The following is a 26351-nucleotide window of genomic DNA, read 5'->3' as shown; positions in this document are numbered from 1 at the left end:
GGATCAAGCATCTCCTGCATCTTCTGCGCTGGATGGCAGATTCTTCACCACTGCACCATCTGAGAAGCCCTAGACAAAGCTCTGCTAAAACCTAATTAACTTTATATAAATAAGGCTACTTGGAGCTTACCTAGTGGTCAGTGGTAGATAACCCACCTGCCAATGCAGGAGACATGGGTTCAGTCCCTTGGTCAGAAAGTTCCCCTGGAGAAGGAAATGGCAACCTACTCCAGTATCCTTGCCTGAGAAATCCCAGGGGAGAAGAGCCGGGTAGGCTACAGTCCATGGGGTTGCACAACTTAGCAAATAAACAACAGTATTAAGGCTACTTGGTACCTAAAAATGGGGGAGGAACTTATGCATGAAATAATATTGAGGCTCTGAAGTGCCTTTGACTGTGTGGATCACAACAAACTGTGGAAAATTCCTAAAGAGATGGGAATACCAGACCACCTTGCCTGCCTCCTGAGAAATCTGTATGCAGGTCAAGAAGCAACAGAACCAGACATGCAGCAGCAGACTGGTTCCAAATTGGGAAAGATATACATCAAAGCTGTATTGTCACCATGATTATTTAACTTATACGCAGAGTACGTCATGTGCTATCCCAGGCTGGATGCACAAGCTGGAATCAAGATTGCTGGGAGAAATATCAATAATCTCAGATATGCAAATGACACCACTGTTATGGCAGAAAGAGGAGAGAAACTAAAGAGCCTCATGATGAAAGGGAAAGAGGAGAATGCAAAAGCTGGCTAAAACTAAACATTCAAAAAACTAAGATAATGGCATCCGGTCCCATCACTTCTTGGCAAATAGATGGCGAAACAGTAGAAACAGTGACAGACTATTTCCTTGGGCTCCAAAATCACTGCAGATGGTGATTGCAGCCGTGAAATTCAAAGATACTTGCTCCTTGAAAGAAAAGCTATGACCAACCTAGACAGAATATTAAAAAGTACAGACATTATATTGCCAACAAAGGTCTGTCTAGTCAAAGCTATGATTTTTCCAGTAGTCATGTATGGATGTGGGAGTTGAACCATAAAGAATGCTGAGAGCTGAAGAATTGATGCTTTTGGACTGTGGTGCTGGAGAAGACTCTTGAGAGTCCCTTGGACTGCACAGAGATCAAACCAGTCAGTCCTAAACTAAATGAGTCCTGAATACTCATTGGAGGGACTGATGGTGAAACTGAAGCTCCAGTATGCTTATGTTCTCCAGTATGCTTCAGTATGTTCTTATGCGAAGAACTGACTCATTGGAAAAGACCCTGATGCTGGGAAAGATTGAAGGCAGGAGGAGAAGGGGATGGCAGAGGATGAGATGGTTGGATGGCATCACCAATTCAATGGACATGAGTTTGAGCAAGCTCTGGGAGATGGTGATGGACAGGGAAGCCTGGCGTGCTGCAGTCCATGGGTTCCCAAAGAGTCTGATACAACTGAGCGACTAAACTGAACTGAGAAGTGCTAAAAGTCTGTTTTATATATTTTAATTAAGTTTTTTGGGGAAATGGGTGTCAGTAATAGCCAGTGACTTTGGATCATTCACTTAACTTTGCTTGAGGTTGTTTTTTTCATCAATAAAATTAAAAAGTCAGCCTATTTTCAAACAGTCAGCCTATTTTCAAAGTCCCAGCCAGTTATAGTTGTAGGAATCCCTGAGCTATGACTATTGGAACTTGAGTAGGAATGAAAGGAGCATTCCACATCAAAGGAGCAGCTTGAGTTAAACCAGTCTCAGGCTTCCACTTGTGGTTTTAGATAACCAGGTGTGAGAATTTAATAAATAGAGCACTGTTATTTTCATTTGTTACAGAGTGTAGCAAATATACTACACTCCATAATACACTAAAGTGAAAGTGAAAGTCGCTCAGTCGTGTCCGATTCTTTGCGATCCCATGGACTGTACCCTCCATGGAATTCTCCAGGCCAGAATACTGGAGTGGGTAGCCTTTCCCTTCTCCAGGGGATCTTCCCAACCCAGAGATCAAAGCCAGGTCTCCCGCATTGTAGGCAGATTCTTTCCAACTGAACTATCAGGGGAGCCCATAATATACTAAATGGTACAGTAATTTACATCGATGGAATATGAAAATCCAAATTGAAAAATGAAAAAGAACATTTGCCTCATCCACTCGCCTTCTTATAAAAGCAGTGCTCCTTCATTATCCTGTGTATTTTGTTTTGCTGTTTAGTAATTTCTTCTTGCCTACTGTAGGGTCAATATTGGAAGGCATCAGAACCTCCTAATCCTGTCAATCAAAGGAACATACTCTACCGGAACTGGGCGCGGTTTTCTTATTTTTACAAGGAGCAGCCTTTTAATTTGATTAGGTAAGTTTCTTACACAAAATCAAACTGATTAAAACTTGATTATGTCCTTTTTATTCACAATGGCATTACATTCCATTCTTTTTACTCTTTTCACCCACTGTATTTCCTATCTGCCCAGTTTTGTATCTAAACTATCATTTAGTCATTCATTTGTGAGAAAAATGCTGTTGTGAATGAAAATGGTCTTAACCACTATGCAGAGATAGCTCCATGGTTCAGAGGTTAGGCCTTAGTATTTAGGTAGATTAGGTTCAAATCCAAGTTCTTTCTCTTAGAAACATATAAACATGTTCAAGTTATTTAACCTCTAGGAGACTCACCTGTAAAATAGGAATCACAATAGTACTTTGCCTTTGGGGTTATTTGATAATGAAATGATATATATATATTTTCTAGAATGGGGTTAGCGCTTAGTGTTTAATATATTTATTTTGTGTTTGTTTGTTTTTCTCTGGGTCCAGGAATTTAGAAGATAACAGAAAAGTTGTATATAGTTTGTATATATCGATCTCAGCTGTGAAGGCAGTTGTTCTATTATTTCAATTCCTAGTTTCATTCACTGTGCAAGGAGAGTCTGGTTGCAGGTTCTTGCTTTGAACCATACAACGCTACATACATATGGGGTGTTAGGAGACTCCCGCTATGGTTTCAGTAAAGAAACAATCAGATGACAGAACCCCTGATTGCTGTATTTTTACTCAATGGTTTATGTTTTAACTGCTCTGCTTGCATAGCATCACAGCCTCTTTTTTATAAGACCGATTTGGATGTGTATATGCAGGTCAACTAAAATGTTATTCCAGCAGTCTCATTAAAGGCAAATAAGAAGGGAAATTTTTAAGAATAAATAAAAGACAGCTAGCATATAAACAACGGTTTCTATAAATCATTATATGAACTCTTCATTGGATGGATATTTTAGTTGTTCTGATTAGTAGTCATTTAATTTTTTACATTATAAAAGTAGCACATGTATCTGAAAAAATTCTAAGCAATAAGGATGTGTGCAAAGTTTTAAGTGAAATTCTACCTCCCTTAAACTCCACCAAAGTAACTATGCTTGATTTGGTGATAGTCATTCAGCTTTATTTTTATGTGCATGCATAACAAAATACATACACAATTTTTTTTTTCCTGGAGCAAGGGAATCTTTACTTACTTTTTTGCTAAGATTTTATTTTATCACTAAATAATATATTGTTCATATACTTCCCTGTGAATGCACCCAGATCTAGCTTCTGCTTTTTAGCAGAACACAGAGTACCATATTATAAATTTTGCATAACTCTTTTATCTATTTTTCTTTTGAAAAAGATTAGGCTGTTTCAAAAATTTCACTGTTACAGTCAGTGCTGTTAAGAACCTTTGCAGACATTGTGCCCTCAGAGAGTGTTTCCATAGTATACTTTCAAATCAGCAAGGTTGTCAGAATGAGGCTTACATATTTTACATTGCTGAAAATATATTGAGAGTACTTAGCTGTCTACAGATATTTCTGCTATAAATATTCCCCAAAGGTTTATACTTATAACCTTTGATATAGACAAACACATTACATCTCAGATCAGTACCTTGTTAGCACTTTCTGATTTTCTTTTAGAACAAAGCGGAAGCTCAGATATTTCATCAGATAGCAATATCTAACTTAAATTTAATAAATTTTTAAAGTTTTTCATCATATTATAGCTTTTCATTTATAGCAAATTGTACTGCTTTTCCATTTCAGTAATAATCTTTAAAATAAAGTTAAAATTTTAACAAAATTTATATAAAGAATTAATGAGTAGGTGTGAAGTTTTTAACCAGGTAAATCAAAAAGACAGGAAAGAAGACACCATGTTATCACAGAGAAAGGAATTGCAGAAAGCAGTTATTATCCTTAAGGTTGCTTCTCAGTGATTATGTAGGACAGTATCCTTATTCTTACTAAAAGACAATGAAGTATTTAAGGTAAAGGACCATGAAGTACATATTCAAACAACTTATTTGTAAGTAACTCAAATATATGCATACATACAGCTACCCACTCTAGTATTCTTAGGCTTACCTGGTGACTCAGACGGTAAAGAATCCACCTGCAATGTGGAAAACCTGGGTTTGATCCCTGGGTTGAGAAGATTCCCTGGAGTAGGGCATGGCAACCCACTCTAGTATTCTTGCCTGGAGAATCCCCATGGACAGTGTGTATACACACACACACACACACACACACACACATGTGCGTTAGTTACTTAGTCGTGTCCGACTCTTTGTGACCCCATGGACTGTAGCCTGCCAGGCTCCTCTGTCCATGGCATTCTCCAGGCAAGAATACTAGAGTGAATTGCCATTTTCTTCTCCATTTGATTCCTGACCCAGGGATCAAACCCTGGTCTCCTGCCTTGCAGGCAGATTCTTTACCATCTGAGCTGTAGGGAAGTTCATATATATATGGGACACATATATATGGGGCACTATATGAAGTGAGATAAAATGCAATGGCATTGAAACATGTATAATATCATGTATGAAACGAGTTGCCAGTCCAGGTTCGATGCATGATACTGGATGCTTGGGGCTAGTGCACTGGGACGACCCAGAGGGATGGTATGGGGAGGGAGGAGGGTTCAGGATGGGGAACACATGTATACCTGTGGCAGATTCATTTTGATATTTGGCAAAACTAATACAATTTGTAAAGTTTAAAAAATAAAATTAAATTTAAAAAAATGCAATGGAACAATATTTTACTTATAATAAAAGAATTAAAGGGTATATAGGTATTATTTGAATTATTCTTACAACTTTACCTCTATATTTGAAATTATTTCCAAAGAAAAATATTTAATAAAAGGAGAGTCCTGAAATAGATCCATATATATATATATATATATAGAGAGAGAGATTTTCAATAAAAGTGCCTGTTGTTCATTGGGGGAAGCATAGTCCTTTCAAAATATGATACTAAAACAAGTGGCTATCTACATGAAAAACATGAATCTTGACTCTTTCCTGTATAAAAATTTAAACTAACTTGAAATAGATAAGAGAACTAATTATAAGGACTACAATTACAAAACTTCTAGAACATATAGGAGAAAACTGTGGTCTGGAGTTAGGCATGGACTTTTCAGATAAAATGCAAAAAGCACAGTTTTAAAAACATAAATTTAATTTCAAATATTAGATTGTATGCTCTTTAAAAAACACTGTTACAGAAATAAAGAGCAAACCATAGGCTGGAGAAAATGCTTGCACAACACACATATCAGTAAAGGACTTTTATCCAAAATATTTAAGGAACTTTTATGACTCAGTGATAAGAATAAAATGGAAAAAAAGATTATAAAGGATTTGTCAGCAAATAAATATGTTTATGGATTGCCAGTAAGTATGTCAAAAGATGTTGTTGCTAAGTTGTGACTCTCTACAACCCCATGACTGCAGCGCTCCAGGCTTCTCTGTCCTCCACGATCTTCTGCAGTTTGCTACAGTTCATGTCCATTGAGTCGGTCAAGCTATCTCACCATCTCATCCTCTGCCGCCCCCTTCCCCTTTTGCCTTCAGTTTTCCCCAGTATCAGGGTCTTTTCCAATGAGTCGGCTCATTGGCATCAGGTGGCCAAAGTATTGGTGCTTCAGCAACCGTCCTTCCAGTGAATACTCAGGGTTGATTTCCTTTAGACTGACTGGTTTGATCTTGCAGTCCAAGGAACTCTCCAGAGATGTATACTGTCTTTATTCACTAAGGGTATAAAAATTAAAATGGCATTGAAATACCACTGCACACCCACTAGAATAGCTAACATTGAAAAGATTGGCATCAATAAGGGCTGTTAGGGATGTGGGACAACTTGAAATCTCAAAGGTTGGTGATGGTGATACAAAATGGTATAGCAGCTTTGAAACAATAATTTTGACGGTTTCTTATAGAGTTAAATATGCACTTTCTATTCAAAGGATAGATCTACTTTTATCTGCTTGTCCCCAAAATATTAATATTATCAAAACACTTATCATTGCCTCAGTGATTTGTGGTACCACCTGTATCACACATGCTTAGTCACTCAGTGGTGTCTGACTCCTTGCAACCCCATGGACTGTAGCCTGCCAGGTTCCTCTGTCCATGGCCTTCTCCAAGCAAAAATACTGGAGTAGGTTGTCATTTACTCCTCCAGGGGATCTTCCCAACCCAGGGATCGACCCTGTGTCTCCTGCATCTCCTGCACTGGCAGGCGGGTTCTTTATCACTGTGCCACCTGGGAAACCCTTTACCATGTGCTAGACTTCTGTAGGTACTCTAGCTGATTTCTGGATGTTCTGTCTATTCGGTTGATCTTGCTAACTATCCATGCACCAGTAGCAGGCTGTTTTTTTTAATTTAATTTTTATTTTATATTATGGTTGATTTGCTGTATGTTGTGTTAGTTTCAAGTGTATAGTGAAGTGATTTGAAGGCTGTTTTAATTGTAATGGTTTAGCTCTAGTGTATTTTAATATCTAGTTGGGCTAATAACTCGTCGTAGTCAGTGTTTCTTTGTACATTCTACAAGTTTATCCTTCCATATAAACTTGAATCTCAACTTGTCTGTCTTGTTACTAAAAAAGATGGTTGGTATTTTTATGGAAATTACATTAAGTTTATAAATTAACTTAGGTAGGCTGGTAGTCTCATCTTGAGACATTCTAGTCAAGGGAAAGATGTGTCTTTGTTTAAGCCTACTTTGGGTTTTTTCAAGGGTATTGTAGAGTTATAAAACCTTCTTAAGTTTAATCCTCAGTAGTTTATATTTTTGTTGCTGTTATAAATTATATATTATACATATTCAAATTATAGAATCAGTAATTTTAAGGTAAAAGATCAATCTTACTACTATGCACCTAACCAGAAAATTACTAGGGAACTCATAAACTGATATTCAGATATTTTTATTCTTTTTATTTTGATGTTATGCAGTATCATAAAATTGCTATATTCTTCAGCCAAAAAAAAGGGAGAAAAAGCAAGTTTACTCATCTTCTGTGAGTGAACCTAAGGAAGTTGTAAATAAATTAACAAGGGAATACAATGGAATCATAGTTTAATTTCATGTTTATAGTAATTTGAAAAGCAGAACAAGGAAAAACAACCATGTAAAAATGTTTATTATCACTGAGAAGAATAGAAGGTGGTACAAGCAGAAAGATCCCTTTTTTGTTAGAAAAGATGAGAAATTTTGAAAACTGAAGGATGGGAGGTTCAATAAAATTAATATTGAGTGAGAAAAATATTTTAAAAGCTTCTCATTGGGAAATTAAGTTTATGTTAAGTTTGTATTATGTAAAAGTTAAACCCTTTATGTTTAGATTTGTGGTTTTTTGAGTGTGGAAATTACAAGTTAATCATAAATGGTATAATAGATTTATGTATACCATGCTATTAGTGTCCAAGTAGAATCACATTTCTCTGACTAGGAAGCTGTGGAAAGACTTCATATGTTTGGTGAGCTGAACTCTATATGAATAAGGGGAAAGATTAACCTGTTTTGTGTTTTTTAAATTTTTTTTTAAAGAAGTCTAGTTTTCTGAGGCAGAAAAAACCTTGTTCTCTGGGTCTTTGAGAGATTCCTTAAGGGAAGAGTTAGTTTAAGAAACAATAGCAGAAAAAAGATAACAACTTGATTATAAAATTTGAACATTTGTGCTAACTAATGCTGTCATTTTTTAACTCGTAAAGCAAAAGCTGAGCCCGTATATTCTTTGGAATGTTATTGCATACTCATTTTTTATCCCTTGGTTTGTACCCCATCTTACTGTTGTGTACGATCCATCAGAGGTCCAGATTTAGAGGAAGATAAAAGTTCATACGTAAAACTACCCTCGTCCATTGTAGTCCGAGTACTTTCTTCAATCTTAGAGATAAAGCAGAAGTCTTGGCACATATTGTGAATGTGATTTTGATTTGTTAATTGCTAGAAGCATGTTCTGTACTTTATTTCAAAACATTTGAACTCTCTTTAAAATTTCAAAGTTTTTCAAATAACCTAATTATTTAAAAATAAATCTTAACTTCCACTCAGTTGGCTTCTTATTTATATGTGTTGTCTCTTTCAAGCCTTACACCAAGTCTATAGATAAGCATCATCCTGCGTTTTCTGATGTGGAAACTAAAGTTTAGAACATTTAGTAACTTTATCAAAATTACAGGGCTAGAAGGCAATGGGGCCAAAGCTAGAATACAAATGTGTCTGAGTGGAAAACTAAGACTCTCTGAAGTGCATTATTCTTGCAGCCTCTGATTTTATTTTTACCTTCTTTCACAGGGATTATTATGGAGAAAAAATTGGCATCTATTTCGTCTTTCTCGGATTTTACACAGAAATGCTATTTTTTGCAGCTGTGATTGGCTTAGCTTGTTTTATTTATGGTTTATTGACGATTCCTAAGACCTCAGGCAGGTAAGTGCACCTGAGCTGCCCAAACAGAATCTTATGTTAACCAAGATTGTATTTCTCTGAAATTTGTGTCAGAGTGTTTTTTATTACAGCAGGTAATTGATATTTCTGAAAAAGACCCAAACACAACAGCTACCTCTCACTTGATACTTTATGGAAAGTCTGTTTAAGAATGGGCTCTAAAGATTCTGTTCCTTAAGCATGATTTGATCTACAAAAATTGCTGCTATATTACCCTGGTCCCATATGTGAAAAATTGTATAAAGATGTTTCAACAAGAATAGCTTTGTACTTTCACCCAAACACATCACTTTTTTTTTTTTTTTTGCTTGGAATGTTTTATTTATCTATTTATTTATTATTAATTAATGTTTATTGCAGTGTAGTTAGTTTGCAATGTTGTGCTAGCTTCTACTGCATCACAAAATGAATCAGCCATATGTATATTTACATATACCCCCTCCCTTTTGGATTTCCCTTCTAGTTAGGATACCACAGTGTGTTAAGTAGAGTTCCTTGTGCTATATAGTATGTTCTTATCTGTTGTCTATTTTATACATAGTATCAATAGTGTCTATGAGTCATTCCAACCTCCCAATTCCTCCCACCCCCACTTTTCAGGGCTTCCCCAGTAGCACAGCAGTAAAGAATCCACCTGCAATGCAGGAGCCTTAGGAGACGCTGTAGGAAGATGCCCTGGAGGAGAGCATGCAACCCACTCTAGTATTCTTGCCTGGAGAATCCCCATGGACAGAGGAGCCTGTCAGGCTAAAGTCCATGGGGTCGCATCGAGTTGGAAGCAACTCAGGCGACTTCGCACACATGCATACCCCTTTCCCCCTTGAAAACAAATGTGTGGATACCAAACACATCTTTTAAAATAGCATTGCTCTTGGGAATTCCCCGGCAGTCCAGTGGTTAGGACTGTGCACTACCACTATACAAGACATGGTTTCTGTCCTGGTTGAGGAACTAAGATTCTTTATGCCATGAGGCATGGAGAAGGAAATGGCAACCCACTCCAGTGTTCTTCCCTGGGAAATCCCATGGACAGAGGAACCTGGCAGGCTACAGTCCATGAAGTCGCAAATGAGTTGAACACTTAGCAACTAAGCAACAAATGCCACAAGGCGTGGCCAAAACAAAACAAAAAATAAAACCAAACAACTTTGCTCTTCCCTCAGCAGCTCTGAGATCTGTGATCCTAAGATTGGGGGTCAGATTATCATGTGCCCACTCTGTGATGAACTGTGTGACTACTGGAGACTAAATTCAACCTGTTTGGCTTCAAAGGTATGTCTGTATTGTGGTATGCTTGAAGACTTGCAGTTTACTTCCTTTTGTATTGCATTTGATACTAAGTAGTCTTTCTGATATTGTTGTTTTGCAGATCTCCCATTTATTTGACAACGAGTCAACAGTGTTCTTTGCCATTTTCATGGGAATTTGGGGTAAGTAAATAGTTACATAAAAACAGCTTTCTCTGTGTTATGTGTTACATGGCTATTCATATAACATATACAGTTGGCATACCTTATAAACCAAAAGTAATTTTACATATTTACGTCTCTGCTAGCATCACTACCTTAATGGAGTCTACATCCATGGTTGTTAGTCCTTGGTCCAGAAAGGTCCCTATTAATCATCTACTCATTTCTCTGAAAAACACTTTAATTTTTGAAACTTCGTATGTATTCAGATCACATTCTCTCTTAGCACTGTGTAAAAATAAGCTCAATAATTGCTTAATTCAGGAGAATAAATGTTAAGTATTTGGTGGCTGGAGGATATTGAGTCATGGACACAAACTTGAACAAGACTCAAAAATTTCTGAGGGCTCATATATCAACATTTGAATTTAAGTTCCCTGTGTCAAATTCTATTTGGTTAAAAGCTCCCATATAAAGTGGAATTCCCCTTAATTTTGGAAATAATCCCAGTATCTCTTCTCTTTTGTATCCCATGGGAAGTAGAAGTGTCATGAAGTTTCTCCCATTGTCAGTGAGTAAAGTGTTTTCTGTAAGAGTAACTTGTCAAGAAGAGGCCTAAAGACTTCTAAGACATTGGGGGACTCTGGAAAAGGTAGACTTTTTTCTCCCCAGTTTAACAAACAGTCTTTAACAAAGCACAAGTATGTGCATTTAAAAACTGGCCAAAGGAGCAGGGTAACTTGATTCAGTCAAAAGGACACCTACATTTGTGAGGGCGTGTGTGTCTCAGAGAGGGTTATGGGTTTCTGTCACTTCTGCTTGTCTGCTTGTCTGAAGAGAAAAGTGCAGATTCAAAGAGAAAACGGGACAGTGAGGTCTCCCCCACAATTCTCCACCCTCCTTTGGTTAAGTTAGTGAGTGGACATCTCTTCATCATGTGCCAGACAGATCCTGCCTCTGTCATTCTTTTGGAATCAGAAATGCATGACAGGTATATATACAAATTACAACAGATGTAATACTTTTCAATTCTTTCCACTGAGAGAACTTGTACACCAACACTGACCTTACATGTCATAACAAACAGATGAGCAACCATACGTGGAACACCCAGTAGCTGTGGTGAATGTGGGGGTGAAGATAGCTTCATGATACTGATTTTGTTTTCTTTGGATATATGCCTAACAGTGGAATTGCTTCATCACATTATAGTTACATTTTTAATGTTTAAGTCACGTTCATACTGTTTTCCATAATGGCTCTATGCCAATTTATGTTACTGCACAGTGGTTCCCTTTTCTTCAGTTTTGTCCTGCAAACAAATATCCAATTTTCCCAAAACCGTTTATAGAAGAAACTATTCTTTCCTCATTGAATATTCTCGGGCCCTATGTCAAATATTAATTGACCATAATACATGGAATTATTTTGGAGCTCTTGATTGTGTTCTCTAGGTCTGTGTGTTTCTTTTTATGACATGCCAATTGTACCATACTATTTTGATTAGCTTTGTAATATTGAGATCAGGAATATGATGCCTAGAGCTTTGTTCTTTCTCAAGATTGCTTTGTCCATTTGAAGTCTTTTGTGGCCCTATACAAATTTTAGCATTGTTTTCTCTATTTCTGTTAAAAATAGCATTGGAATTTTGGTAGGTATTGCATTAAATCTGGAGATCACTTGGGCAGTATGGACATTTTTATATTAATTCCTCCAATCTATGAGCATGGACTATCTTTCCATTTGTTTCTATCTTCAATTTCTTTCATCAATGTCTTATATTATATAGTGTACATATCTTTCACTTCCTTGGTTACATTTCTCCCTGGCTATTATGTTCTTTTTGATGTTATTACAAATGGGATTGTTTTCTTAATTCCTCTTTCTGATAGTAGTGTATAGAAACACAACTGTTTTTAATATATTTATTTATTTCCTGGAACATGGCTAAATTTATTTATTCTAACAGTTTTTTGGTGGAGACACTAGGATTTTTTTGTAACTTAATGTTATACGAAAATAGAGACAGTTTTACTTCTTTCCTTTTTTCTTTCTAATTTATGTGTTTGTTTGTTTGTTTTTCTTGAGTAATTGCTCTGGCTAGACTTCCAGTGATCAGTTGAATAGAAGTGGCATGAATGGGAGTTTTTGTCTTATCCTTGATGATAAAGGAAGTTTTCAGCTTTTCACCATTGACTATGATGGTAACTGTGGACCTGTCATGTATAGCCTTATATTGAAATAGATTGTATTTATACCCATATTTTAAAATTTTTTTCATAATGGATGTTGAATTCTGTTAAATTCTGTTTCTTCATTTGTTGAGATGGGTTTTTTTTAAAATCATTTATTTTGTTAATATGATATACCGTGTTGATCAATTTATGGGTACTGAACTATCCTTATATCCCTGGAATAAATCTTATTTGATCATGGTGTATGATTCTTTTAATATATTGCTGAATTTGATTTGCTACTGTTTTGTTAAGGTTCTTTGTATCTACATTCATCAAGTGTAATTTTCTTTACTTGTATTGTCTTTGTTTGACTTTGGTGTAAGGGTAATGATGCCTCATAAAATGAGTTTGGAAGGTTTCTTTCCCCTTCTAGATTCTGGAAGAATTTGAGAAGGATTATTTCTTCTTTACCTGTATTATAGAATTCACCATTAAAGCTTTGAGGCCTGGACTTCTATTTGTGGGGAAGTTTTTGATTACTGATTTGATATCCTTAATATTTTCTGTTTGTTCATGATTCGGTTTCAGTAGGTTGTATGTTTCTAGGACTTTATCCATTTCTTCTAGGATATCCACTTTGTTGCCATATAATTGTTCATAGTAGTCTGTTACGATCCTTAGTATTTCTGTCATACCAGGTGCATCAGTTCAGTTCAGTCGCTCAGTCTTGTCTGACTCTTTGAGGCCCCATGAACTGCAGGACGTCAGGCTTCCCTGTCTGTCACCAATTCCCGGAGCTTGCTCAGGCTCATGTCCATCAAGCCGGTGAGGCATCACCAACTGCCTCAGGGGCATGTCCCCTATTTAATTTCTAATTTTATTTATTTGAACCTTATCTTTCTTTTTTCTTGGTAATTATGGCTAAAGGTTTTTATTTTATTTATCTTTGTATTGATCTTTTCTGTTGTCTTTTGTCCCTATTTTGTTTATTTACACTCTAGTGGTCTTTGTTATTTCCTTACTTCAACTACCTTTGCTTGTTCTTCTTTTTCTAGTTCCTTAAGGTCTAAAGTTGGCTTGTTTATTTTAGCTTTTTCTTGTTTCTTAATTAAGACATTTATGCCTCTGAACTTCCCTCCTAGAACTGCCTCTGGTGTATCCCATAAGTTTTTGTATATTGTATGTCTAGTTTAATTTGTCTCAAGATATTTGTTGATTTCTCTTTTCATTTTCCTAAGGCCCATTGTTTGTTCAGTAGCATGCCCTTTATTCTCCATATATTTGTGAATTTTCCAGTTTTTATTTTTCATATAATTCTAGTTTTAGACCATTATGGTCAGAAAAGATACTTGATATTATTTCAAACTTTTGAAATTTATTGACTTGTTTTGTGATGGCAATATATGACCTTTTCTGGAGAACATTCCATGTGCACTTGCTGCTAAGTTGCTTCAGTCGTGTCCGACTCTGTGTGACCCCATAGATGGCAGCCCACCAGGCTCCCCCGTCCCTGGGATTCTCCAGGCAAGAACACTGGAGTGGGTTGCCATTTCCTTCTCCAATGCATGAAAGTGAAAAGTGAAAGTGAAGTCGCTCAGTTGTGTCCGGCTCTTAGCGACCCCATGGACTGCAGCCCACCAGGCTCCTCCGTCCATGGGATTTTCCAGGCAAGAGTATTGGAGTGGGGTGCCATTGCCTTCTTAGAAGAATATTTATCCTGCTACTGTTGGATGGAATGCACTGTAAGTGCCTGTTAAGTCCTTTTAGCTTAACAGTAAAAGTAATTTAGTGAGAAAGTAATGGCAATTTTGGACAGTGAATTTTAAATCATTATAACTAGGTTCAAACACATCTTTATTAATCAAATAAGAACCATTACAATCAACACATTTTGCCAACAAGAAATAAGACTGTTTATTCCTGTAGTGTAAAAATTCATGCTTCAGATTTTGATGAACTCTTGGAAAGCATTTTCTACCGCCTGCTTGTTATGGAAGCATTTTGCCTGCAAAAAGTTGTTGAGATGCTTGAAGAAGTGGTAGTCGGTTGGCGAGAGGTCAGGTGAATATGGCAGATGAGACTTCATAGCCCTATGTGTTCAACTTTTGAAGTGTTAATTGTGTCACATTCAGTCAAGCATTTTCATAGAGAAGAATTGGCCTTTTTCTGTTGACCAATACTGGCTGCAAGTGTAGTTTTTGGTGCATCTCATCGATGTGCTGAGCATAATTCTCAGATACAATGGTTTCTCTGGGATTCAGAAAGCTGTAGTGGATCAGATGGGCAGCAGACCACCAAACAGTGACCGTGACCTTTTTTTTGGTGCAGGCTTGGCTTCGGGAAATGCATTGGCACTTCTTCTCAGACCAGTCACTGAATTGTACAAAATTCACTTCTTTTCACATGTCACCATCTGATCGAGAAATGGTTCATTATTGTTGCATAGGACAAGAGAAGATGACACTTCAAAATGGCAATTTTTTTGATTTGTGGTCAGCTCATGAGGCACCCACTTATAGAACTTTTTCACCTTTCCAGTTTGCTTCAAATGCCAAACAACTGGAGAATGGTGGAGTTGAGTTCTGCAGCAACAGTTTTGTTAATTGTTTTGTATTTGCTTTGTTCCTTTCTTCCTCTGTTGCCTCCTTCTTTGGGGGTGTTATAATTGTCTGTAATGTTATGCTCAGATTCCTTTATCTTTTGCATGTCTTTTATGGGTTTTTGCTGTGTGATTACAAAGGGGTAAAACATCTTGTAATTATATCACTCTATTGCAAGCTAAGACAAATTAATTTTAAATACATATAAAGCTCTATAATTTTACTTTCTGTCCTGTTTTATGTTTTGATGTTGCAGTTTACATCTTCTTAGTGTATCCTTTACCAATTATTATATTGTATATAACCAATTATTATAGTTACACAATTTTGTTGTAGAGTTATTTTTACTACTTTTGCTTTTTAACCTTCATAATAGATTTCCAAGTGATTTATCCACCACCATTATAACATTAGAGTATTTTAAATTTAACTATATATCTACCTTTACCAGTGACATTTATACTTTCATACGTTTTCATTTTAGTTTAAAGAGGTCCCTTTAACATTTCTTCAAAAGCCACTCTAGTCATGATAAACTTTCCACTTTTACTTGTCTGGAAAACTTTCTAGGTAGAGTATTCTTGATCCTCAGGTTTTGTTTTGTTTTTTCCCAGTATTTCAACTATGTGCTGCTCCCTTCTGGCCTGCTAAAAGTCTTATAAGTGTTGCCTTGTACATAACTTGGTTTTCTCTTCCTGCTTATAAAATTCTCTCTTTGTCTTTAACTTGTGACGTTTTAATTATAATGTGTCTCAGTGTGTTTTTCTTTGTTTCCATCTTTTTTTTGGAACTCAGTGGGTTTCCTAGATCTGATATTTGGTTTTTTCCCCCTATGTTAAGAGAAGTTTTTACCCATTATTTGAATATGTTCTCTCTCTCGCTCTTCTCTTTCTGGAACCTCCTCTAATGCAAATGCTTATCTGCCTGACATTGTCCCATAAATCCTTTAAGCTAACTTCACTTTTTAAAAATCATTTTCCATTTTTATTTAATTCATTTTTGCTCCTCTGACTGGATGACTTCTACTTCCCTTTCTTGGAGTTGGCTGATTCTTTCTCAGTTTGATCTAGTAAGCTGCCAAACACTCCTGTTGAGTTTTGCCATAAAAGTCTTGTGTTCTTCAGCTCTGTTTAATGCTCTTGATAATACTCTTGATTTCTCTTTATTACTTTCTTATATTTTCTGTCTCTGTTCACAGTCTCACTTTATTCATGCATTGTCCTCTGTACCTCAGTAAGCATGTTTATGACCCTTATTTCGAACTCTTTGTCAAGTAAATCACTTGTCTTCATTTCATTAAAGTCTTTTTTTGAAGTTTGTTTGTCTTGTTCTTTTTCTTGGAACCTCTTCCTCTGTTTTTTTCATTTAGCTTGCCTCTTTGTGTTGATTTCTGTGCATTACGTAAAATAACTACCTCTCCTAGCCTTAAAAGTGGGGCCTGTGATTGGCCAAGCTGCCTCCTTCGTTCTCAGTGGCTCCCAGTCTTTGGGGCTGTGACAAGACCCATCAGGGTCCCAAATGGGAAGATCTTAGTCAGCACCTGGATGCAGGCTGTTTAGAAGTTGGACCCTAAGGCATCAGCTTTTAAAGTTTGCAAGTTAATCTCTTTCAAGGAAATATTGGAAGATGGGTGTTTGTGTCTGCTGCTTCTGCATTTAGCTCTGGGCAGAAAACCAGTTAGAAACTGTTTGTTTGCTACAGCAGTCAAAACCATATGGTACTGACATAAAGATGGACATACAGACCAATGAAACAGAATGGAGTTCAGAAATAAAGCCCTTTGTATATGGTTAACTAATTTTCAACAGGATTTCCAAGAAAGCAAAATGAAGAAAGTATAGTCTTCCAGTGGTGCTGGGAAAACAGGATATTGACATGCAAAAGAATGACATTAGATCCTCATCTTTGTCAGCTGAAAAAAATTCACAACCTAAAAGTTGAGAATTATTTTTCATTTAGCAGACTTTCTGAGGACTTCAAGCCTGGGAGGCAGACTCTCAGATAGCTCTGAGGGACTGCTCCAAAGAGATAAGGGAGGAACCAGGTGAAAAGGAGTTTTGCAAGAAAGACCAGGTAGTCGGTACATCAATAGATTACTGTTAATTAAAGAAAGCAATATATATCAAATTAGTGAATTTAGTACTTTTCTATATATAGGAAGATGCAAGAGTTTGGATTCACTGAAATCATTCCTTTGACATGCACCTTGGCTCTCTTGTCTGGTGACTCAGCTGGTAAAGAACCCACCTACCAATGCAGAAAAAAATAAGAGAAGTGGGTTCGATTTCTAGGTTGGGGAGATCCACTGGAGAAGGAAATGGCAACATACTCCAGTATTCTTACCTGGAAAATTCCATGGACAGAGGACTCTGGTGGGCTACATACAGTCCATGGGGTGGCAAAGAGTCAGACAACTGAGTTGTGCATGCACACTCATTGCTTCGGTTCACTTCTTAACTCTATAGTAGTCAGTATTCTGTTCTTTCCTATCCTGAGTTTGCTCAAGGCTCATCATCTGGATGGTTATGGTGGCTTGACGGCAGAAATGTGCTTTGTTTACTGATGTGACAGACAACATTTTTCATTTGCGTTTTGTGTGCGTGCGTGCCAAGTCACTTCAGTCATGTCAGACTCTTTGTGACCTCATGGACTGTAGCCCGCCAGGCTCCTCTGTCCATGGGATTCTCCAGGCAAGAATACTGGAGCAGGTTGCCATGCCCTCCTCCAGCGGATCTTCCTGACCCAGGCATTGAACCCATGTTGCTTACATCTTCTGCATTGGCAGGCAGGTTCTTTACCACTAACACCACCTGGAAAGCCCCTCATTCACATCTTATACCACCACAAAAGTCAATTCAAAATGGATTAGACTTAAACGTAAGACCTGAAAGTGTAAAACTCCTAGAAGAAAACATAAGGAAAATCTTTATCACATTGGACTTGGAAACGATTTCATGCAGATGACACCAAAGTCCAGGCAACAGAAACAAACAAAATAAGCCAGAGTACATCAAACTAAAACACTTCTGAACAGCAGAGATAACAATCAACAAATTTCAAAGGCAACCCAGGGAAAGGCAGAAAATATTTGCAAACCATGTTTCTGATAGGGGGTTAATCTCTACTATATATGAGGAACTCTTGTAGCTCAATGGTAGGAACTCTTATAGCTTAATAGTAAGAAAGAAAAAAAAAGAATAACCTGATTTAAAAATGGACAAAGAACTTGGATAGGCATTTCTCCAAAGAAGTTATACAAATGGCCAACAGATAACATGAAGGAAAAAAAAAAAAAAAACAACTTAATGTCTAGTTCTCAGGGAAATGCAAATCAAACCACAATGAGATGGTATCTCATACCTGTCAGGATGACTGTTACCAAAATAAAAAAAAAGGCATGTTAATGAGATGTTGAGAATTATAATGAAGTCCTATATACTATGGATGGGAGTGCTAAATGGTACAACTGGAAAACAGTGTGGAAAATTAAAAGTAGAACTGCCATGTGATGCAGCAATCCCAGTTCTGGGTATTTACCCAAAATAATTGAAATCAGGATCTCAAAGAGATGTTAGCATTCCTATATTCACTGCAACACTCTCTATTAATACATTAACCAAGGTGTGGAGTGGAAAGAGCCTAAATGTCCATTGATAGACAAGTGGTTAAAGAAACTGCTGTGTTTGTGTGTGTTTTACCAGTTACATCTACGCCTTAGGGTGCTAAGGGAGAGTTTCTGGGGGTGCTGATCATGTTTGTGTGCTTTTCTGTAAATATATTATTCTTTAAGTGATAGTTTATTTAAAAAACTATATATATTGTATATTATACTATATATAATACTATATATTATACATATATAGTATATGTACATAGTATATACATATATAGTATATACATATAATATATATAATATAGATATATACAGATATAGTATATATGTATAATATATACATTATATACCAGGTGCTTCCCTGGTAGCTCAGACAGTAAAGTGTCTGCCTGCAATGCCGGAGACCCGGGTTCGATCACTGGGTCAAGAAGATCCCCTGGAGAAGGAAATGGCAATCCACTCCATTACACTTGCCTGGAAAATTCCATGGACAGAGGAGCCTGGTGACCTAAAGTCCGTGGGGTCGCAAAGAGTCGGACACGACTGAGCGACTTCACTTTCATATACAGAGAGAGACAGACCAACAGGTGTAGACAGAGGAGAGGCACAAAGAAAGATATTGTGCTGTGAAATGGCTCTTATATCTTTCTTAAATTTCCCTAAACCTGAGAAAGTGGTACTGTTGCTTGAATGATTTCAGTAAAACACATGTAAACAAAATCAAGGTGATAGTAAAATGTCACATTCAAATATTATTTCAAGTTATCTGAATGCAGAAAGAGAATAGTGTGCCTAAAAAAGTTTTTCTGTGTTTGTCTAAGAAACTAATTTGTATTTATATATATAGAGTTATTTTAATACTATTTTGTAGTATTATACTAAAATTCATAGTATTATAATTTTATCATCAAACATAATAGTAACAGAATAACCATCATACAACCAAAATGTTTTTTCTAAAGGAAAGAAAACCCAGGTACTGACTTCTTATTCATTTATTGTGCCATCTCCTTATTACATTTGTTTTTATATATTTCTTTGCCCATAGTCACATTGTTTTTGGAGTTTTGGAAGCGACGACAAGCCAGACTGGAATATGAGTGGGACCTGGTAGACTTTGAAGAGGAGCAGCAGCAGCTCCAGCTAAGACCTGAATTTGAAGCTATGTGTACCAAAAGGAAACTGAATGCAGTGACTCAGGTATATTAGGAAACTGACATAGGCAGTGTATTTCAGTGGACACACTGTCTGTGGGTGGCCTCTCAATGATGTGTATTTTAATCTGCCATTAAATATGAATATTCTCCAACATATAAATCACATAAACTTATTTACTTGATTCTAATATGCATTTTGAACACATGAAAAAGTAGGTAGAAAAGAGTAATGAGTCCCAGGACGGAGTCATCACCCAGCTTCAATGATTATTAATTCATGGGCACTTTTTTCTTTTACACACCCACCCCCCCCCCGCCACTAGAGTGAGCATGCGTGAGTGTGTGCTAAATCACTTCAGTCACGTCCAACTCTGTGTGATCCTGTGGACTGTAGCCCACCAGGCTCCTCTGTCCGTGAGATTTTCCAGGCAAGAATACTGGAGTGGGTTGCCATGCCCTCCACCAGACGATCTTCCCGACTCAGGAACTGAACCTGTGTCTCCTGTGTCTCCTGCGTTGGCAGTCAGGTTCTTTACCGCTCTTGCCGCCTGCAATTATTTTGAAGCAGATCCAAGCCATCATACATAAAATACCTGGTGTTAGTGCTAAGTGAAATAAAATGAAATGGAAAATAGTGTGTTGTGGACTTTATATATAAATTTGTATATATATGTATATATATGAAACACACACATATATGGAAATGATACTAAGTTAATGTGTGAAAATTAAAATGGTATTGTATTAAGGTAATGAGCTTATGATTGATTGCTTTATTAGACCAAAGTTTATCCATCTGTTCCATACTAATTGACTGTAATGGGAAGATAATTGCACCGATGTCTAGAAAGGAAAGTCTAGATTTGGGGATAACTGGCAAACTGGCTGTATGTTGTTAATTGAGTTTTTTGACTTCTTGTTATCTCATTTTTGTTTCATGTGAAAATGAAAGGTACTTTGTAACTCTTGGCTGCATATTCTTAGAGTTCTTACCTTGCCATACTCTATAATCACCATGTTACCTGATGATATTAAAGGGAGACTAGAAAGCCTCTAAAATCTCTTCAGTACAGTTCCCTATTCTGTTCAGGACACTATGCTTATGTATAACACTCAAAATCCTCACAGTTCAGGCATTCACTAAAGATTTATTAAATCGCTTTGAAACAATACAAAAAATTCAGTAAATGAATGAAGAGAAAAATCACCTCAGAAAATATATTAATAATTTGAAATTAATTGAAATATATTAAAAGAAATATTATCCTAATAATGATTTGATGTATATCTGTTCATACTTCATGGGATAGGAGAAGAATATAAAAGCAGTTCAGTTGGCTTTGCCAAAAACTATTGACCTAAAACCAAGATGTATTGAAACCAAGATGTATTCAAATGTTTACATTTGAAACCAGTTAAAAAAACATATGTATTAGTTCACTGTGAGTCATCTACTTCACTTAGCTTTAATGGTTTTGGAAATGAGGTTTTTGTTTTTAACTTCATTGCAGTGCTTCTTCAATCGTAAAGCACAACCTAACCTCTTACATTTGAGTCTGTTAGGAGCATGCACATGCATGCGTGAAAACCCACACAAGTGTACACACAAATATGCACACACATACAAATACACAAACATTGGATACACACATGTACATCATCAGATGTATGCACACACATCCTGAAGTTCAGTAGAGCTCTTGGGCAGCCTGCCCAATTCAGTTTAACTCAGTTAGAAAATGTTAGCGTCATTAAAGCATATCCACTTGAGCAGCAGCCTTCAGGTTTGGCTTTGTTTTTCCTGTCTGTGTTGCCCTGAATACCACTAGAATTCAACACTCAGGAAATAATGTATATCTTATAAGTCTTATCATTTGTAGAACATTCCATCTAGGAGCCTTAAAGGTTTCTACCTAAACATAAGGACCCACTACTAGAATACAGCTTCCCACGAGCTACGGTGAATCCACTGATTCCGAGCGCCTTGAACTGGGCTTTGTGGTTTTGACTACGGCTTGGAAGCCCGACTCTGACGGTAGATTTTTAATTTTGCTGTGATTTCTTCAAAATTACAGGAGATGGAACCTTACTTGCCTCTGTGTAGCCGTCTTCCATGGTACATTTTATCGGGAGTCACAGTGACATTATGGGTGAGCATTCTTTAAAACCGTTGTCATCTATTTGATTTCAGATCATATTGGGGTCACTTCAGCAGTTTCATCTGCAATGGCCTGCTTCCCTCTCTTCCCTCCCCCTCCACGGTATTTTGTTTTTATCTTGAATGGAGCACTTACATAAAATAAACTGTAATTTACATGGATGCGTCATAATTAAACCTTGGAAAAAGAGTTGTGGGGAGAGAAAGGTGCTTTATATTAAAGCCTATTCCTCCTCCTCCCCCAGTTCTTCGTTAATTTGGTGATAACTTGAAATCAGAACAGTATAATAAACAATTTGAGCTATTTGGTAATTTTTTTAAAAATTATTAATTTGTCTTTATACCCATCTAGAGTATCTATACAATACCATTAAGGTTCATTCTCTTGCCAAAATAATGGAAGAAAATGTTACATCTTCTACTTAAAGAATTTAATTTAGTATATCCCATTGTTAGGGAGTCAGATTTTCTCCATGCCTTTTACCTAATAGCTTCCTCCATCTTCATAATCTATTTCCTGCCTTCCCTTTCCAAATCTATGCCCTCTTACAGTTAACCTTTAATTTTAGGAAACAGACAAAGTTACCCTCTGAGATGTTAGCCTGTTGAAGTATAAATAATTGGCAATTATAGACTATTGATTAACCTCTCTACTCCATTTTGTCCCATAATTTTTTTAATCTTTAACCTTTTTTATTAAAGGCTTGGTTTTTCTATTTAAATGTGTATTTTCCTAGATGATATAACAATCATTTTAGGAAAGATGATAGAATTAAAAGGGGTTATAATCAACTGGGGACACTAAATGAAAAATATTCTAGAGTGTGGTAAGATCACTGTCATTTATTTCTAGTACTCATTTAATTTTATTCAGTTCCTCAACTTTCACAATAAAATTCTCCAATCATTGTTATAAAGATCTTTGTGATTTTGCAGTATGGGAAGGTATAAAATTTATACTGGATCTATACAAATATCTGAACTACCAGGCATATCAGATTGCTAATGGCAATATTGTAAGGGGAAATAAAATTGAATTTTTAAACATATTTTTCTTGAGGAAGTATGTAATCTTCACAATACATATTTAACTAAAGCAGAGGTTGCCAAACATTTGCTGTAAAGGATATATTATAGGTTTTGTGGGCCACAAATAGTCTCTTACGCATAATTGTCTTCTTCTTTATAATCTTTTAAAAATGCAAAAAAAAGGAAAAATCTTAGAGGGCTACCCAGAAACAGGTAAGGCCACAGTCAAATGCTGGCTTGCTGGCTAATTTTCCAACTTGTTCAAGAGGGTGGACTTAGAGGATAAGCAATGAGTACTTTTCTATTTTCTACTTACTCAGCTGCTACCATATGCCTTATCTCTAACCTTTTTACTTTCCTAGTTTTCATTTCCTGCCATTTATACCATCTACAGTGAGAGGGGGCTTCCTTGGTGGCTCAGCGGTAAAGAATCCGCCTGCCAAGCAGGAGATGTGGGTTTGATCCCTGGGTCAGGAAGATCCCCTGGAGAAGGAAATGGCAACCCAGTATTCTTGCCTGGGAAATCCTATGGACAGAGGAGCCTGGTGGGCTACAATCTATGAGATCGCAAGAGCTGAACATGACTGAGCAACTAAACAACAGCAATAGTGAGAGGAACTGGTTGGCTTGCTCTCCACGTCAGATCTGCTAAACTTAATATATGAGCTGAAGAGAAGAGTGTGTTTCAGCTATGTATGCGTCGCACAGATACAGAGACCAGAGTGACCGGTTTTTGTTTCCCTCCCCCAGATGGCTCTGGTTGTCGCGTGTATGGTAGCTGTGATTGTATACCGCCTGTCAGTCTTTGCTACATTTGCTAGCTTCATGGAAAGTGAAGCATCCTTAAAGCATGTCAAAAGTTTCCTCACTCCCCAGATAACCACATCTCTCTCTGGATCGTGCTTGAACTTTATTGTCATCTTGATCTTGAATTTCTTTTATGAAAAGATATCTGCCTGGATTACAAAAATGGGTAAGCTGGCCAAATCGTTAGTATGACTCTAAAAAAGAATTCCTACCAATGTTACACCTTCATTCTGGATCAGCCCCCAGGGAGTTCACTTTTCAAAGCACATTTCAAGACAGTTTTGCTCTACAGGTAGACGCATAGCCTGGTACTTCAGGATTCCCTAACAGCTACATTCAGGCCTATTATAATGGAAGCAGGAAGAAGAACTAAAAGGAATTAGGCCTCTGTAGATCTTCTTTGCATATTCTTGCCTTAATCCTTCCTTGATGGGATTAATTGAAGCCTAAATAAAATCCTCACACATTTCTCAAGACACAGATAATTTTTATTTCTTGTATATGGCTTTTGGAAGGTGTTGAATTTTGAAAGCCTGTGTCAGAAAAGCAGATCAATCAGGTCCTCCTGAATAAATCTAAAAGTTAGTGCTTTTCTTTTCAGTTGCCATTTCTTAAGACCTGGATTATGTTCTTGTGAAAATTTCTCCTAAAGCCGTGAGGGAAGGTAAAGAGGTCCCAGGTGGAATGGGAGGGTCAGTTGGGGAGAGTAGCACAGGGTTTTCCTGCCCTTGCCCCCAGCAAGCCGGAGATGAGATCAGAGACTTAGCTCCTGCCTCAGCTTCTCCTGTGACTGCACTCTCCAAGAGCTTCTGCCTCTTCTCCAAATCTGTGCACTGTCCTTGGACCAATGGTAACAAAAAAGGCAGCACAGTATTTACTCAGCAGTAGGGTAAACACTGGAGAAGGACATAGCAGCCCACTCCAGTGTTCTTGCCTGGAGAACCCCAGGGACATAGGAGCCTGGTGGGCTGCTGTCTATGGGGTCGCACAGAGTTGGACACGACTGAAGTGACTTAGCAGCAGCAGCAGGGTAAACACTGGGAAGTCACTGCCATTAAATATTCTTTTCAAATTTGGAGTTCACACCAGTGTGTGTGTGTGTATGTGTGTATACATATATGTGTGTGTGTGTATGTATAAGCACCTAAAACCCAAGCACCTAAAAATACCTTAGCTTTCATCACCTGTACTCACATTAGAGATTTTGTAGGAATGCAACTAAATTTTAGTAAAGTGGAGATGTTATCTGTGTCTTTAGAATATGTGTTACCATTTCCATGTTGCTGAACATGTCATGGTTTTGGCTGGATCAGCTCATACCCTTGGAAGATACCATCTCAGAAAAACATGATCCCTTACTCTTTCACGGCTCATGCTGTTCTCCTGTGGTGTGAAGAGACTCTTAACATTTTCTTATCTTTGGAGTTCATTAAGTGATAGATCATGATAATCCACTTTAAATGAAGGAGAGGGGAAATGTGTACTATCGCTGCCACTGTTTGCATGACATTATTTTAAAAATTGATAAACCCATTTAATTCATGAGAGGGAAGCACAATTCAATGTGGAAATCACCCTCTGCCCTTTATATGATTTACTTTGTTTAAACTGGATTGGAAACAGACAAGAGAGATCTGAAATATTTATAGGATATCATGTAGTGATATGTAGACAGAAATGGCAACCCACTCCAATACTCTTGCCTGGAGAATCCCTTGGACAAAGGAGCCTGGTGGGCTACAGTCCATGGGGTTGCAGAGTCGGACATGACTGAGTGACACACACACACACACGCACACACACACAGATATCCTGGGAATCACGGAGATGAGCAGGAGGCGCTTCAGTTTGATAAGGGTTTGAATTCTGTATTCTGACTGTGTGTCCCTAGGCAAGTATTTCACCCCTCTAAACATACTAATGATGGCTTCCCAGGCTTCTCTGGTGATGAGATTAATGCAATACTGGTCCTGGAAAGCTTAGTACACATCCATGGCTACTTAATATTGGTCAGTTATGAACTGAGTGGGGAGCATTTCAATAGACTGTGAGTAATATGACTAGCTATCCACTTGTCCCAGGGAGTAAAACACTTTAAGAAGAAACAGGAAGGTGTGTTATTAAACCTTGTTTTTGTTGTTTGTTTTTTTTTAAATCAGAAATTCCTCGGACTCACCAGGAGTATGAGAGCAGTCTTACCTTGAAAATGTTCCTGTTTCAGTTTGTAAATTATTATTCATCCTGCTTCTACGTAGCGTTCTTTAAAGGGAAATTTGTGGGATATCCTGGAAAATACACATATTTGTTTGGTGTGTGGAGAAGTGAAGAGGTAAGAATTCTCTAGAGAGGTAATATTTATGGCTTCAGTAGGTCACTGTTAGGGAGAGGGCAATGGCACCCCACTCCAGTACTCTTGCCTGGAGGATCCCATGGACGGAGGAGCCTGGTGGGCTGCCGTCTATGGGGTCACACAGAGTCGGACACGACTGAAGTGACTTAGCAGCAGCAGCAGAAGCAGAGTAGTATACTCTACTGCAACCATGCCCTGGGACAGGAGAAACTTTCTCTGGATTAGATCTTTGAGCATTACACAGCACAAGTTTCTAGAAAAAGGAATGTCTTACCCTGG

The 26351-nt window shown here is 37.3% G+C and overlaps 1 protein-coding gene across 1 annotated transcript in view; it reads left to right on the top strand.

Annotated features, from left to right (window-relative positions):
• ANO5 (anoctamin 5) overlaps positions 1-26351 on the top strand; it is an 86286-nt gene that overhangs the window by 41122 nt on the left and 18813 nt on the right. Inside the window, exons 9-16 of the mRNA XM_010858408.1 lie at positions 2224-2339; positions 8620-8754; positions 9939-10044; positions 10142-10202; positions 19620-19771; positions 21804-21878; positions 23666-23888; positions 25882-26051. Of these exons, the coding sequence (XP_010856710.1) occupies positions 2224-2339; positions 8620-8754; positions 9939-10044; positions 10142-10202; positions 19620-19771; positions 21804-21878; positions 23666-23888; positions 25882-26051 (1038 nt within the window). The remainder of the gene's footprint in view (positions 1-2223; positions 2340-8619; positions 8755-9938; positions 10045-10141; positions 10203-19619; positions 19772-21803; positions 21879-23665; positions 23889-25881; positions 26052-26351) is intronic.

The sequence above is a fragment of the Bison bison genome, unplaced genomic scaffold (genome assembly GCF_000754665.1).
Source record: "Bison bison bison isolate TAMUID 2011002044 unplaced genomic scaffold, Bison_UMD1.0 scf7180017864388, whole genome shotgun sequence".
Lineage (NCBI taxonomy): Eukaryota > Metazoa > Chordata > Mammalia > Artiodactyla > Bovidae > Bison > Bison bison.
The sequence above is the reverse complement of the archived record's forward strand: the minus strand, read 5'-3'. Positions and strand labels throughout refer to the sequence as shown.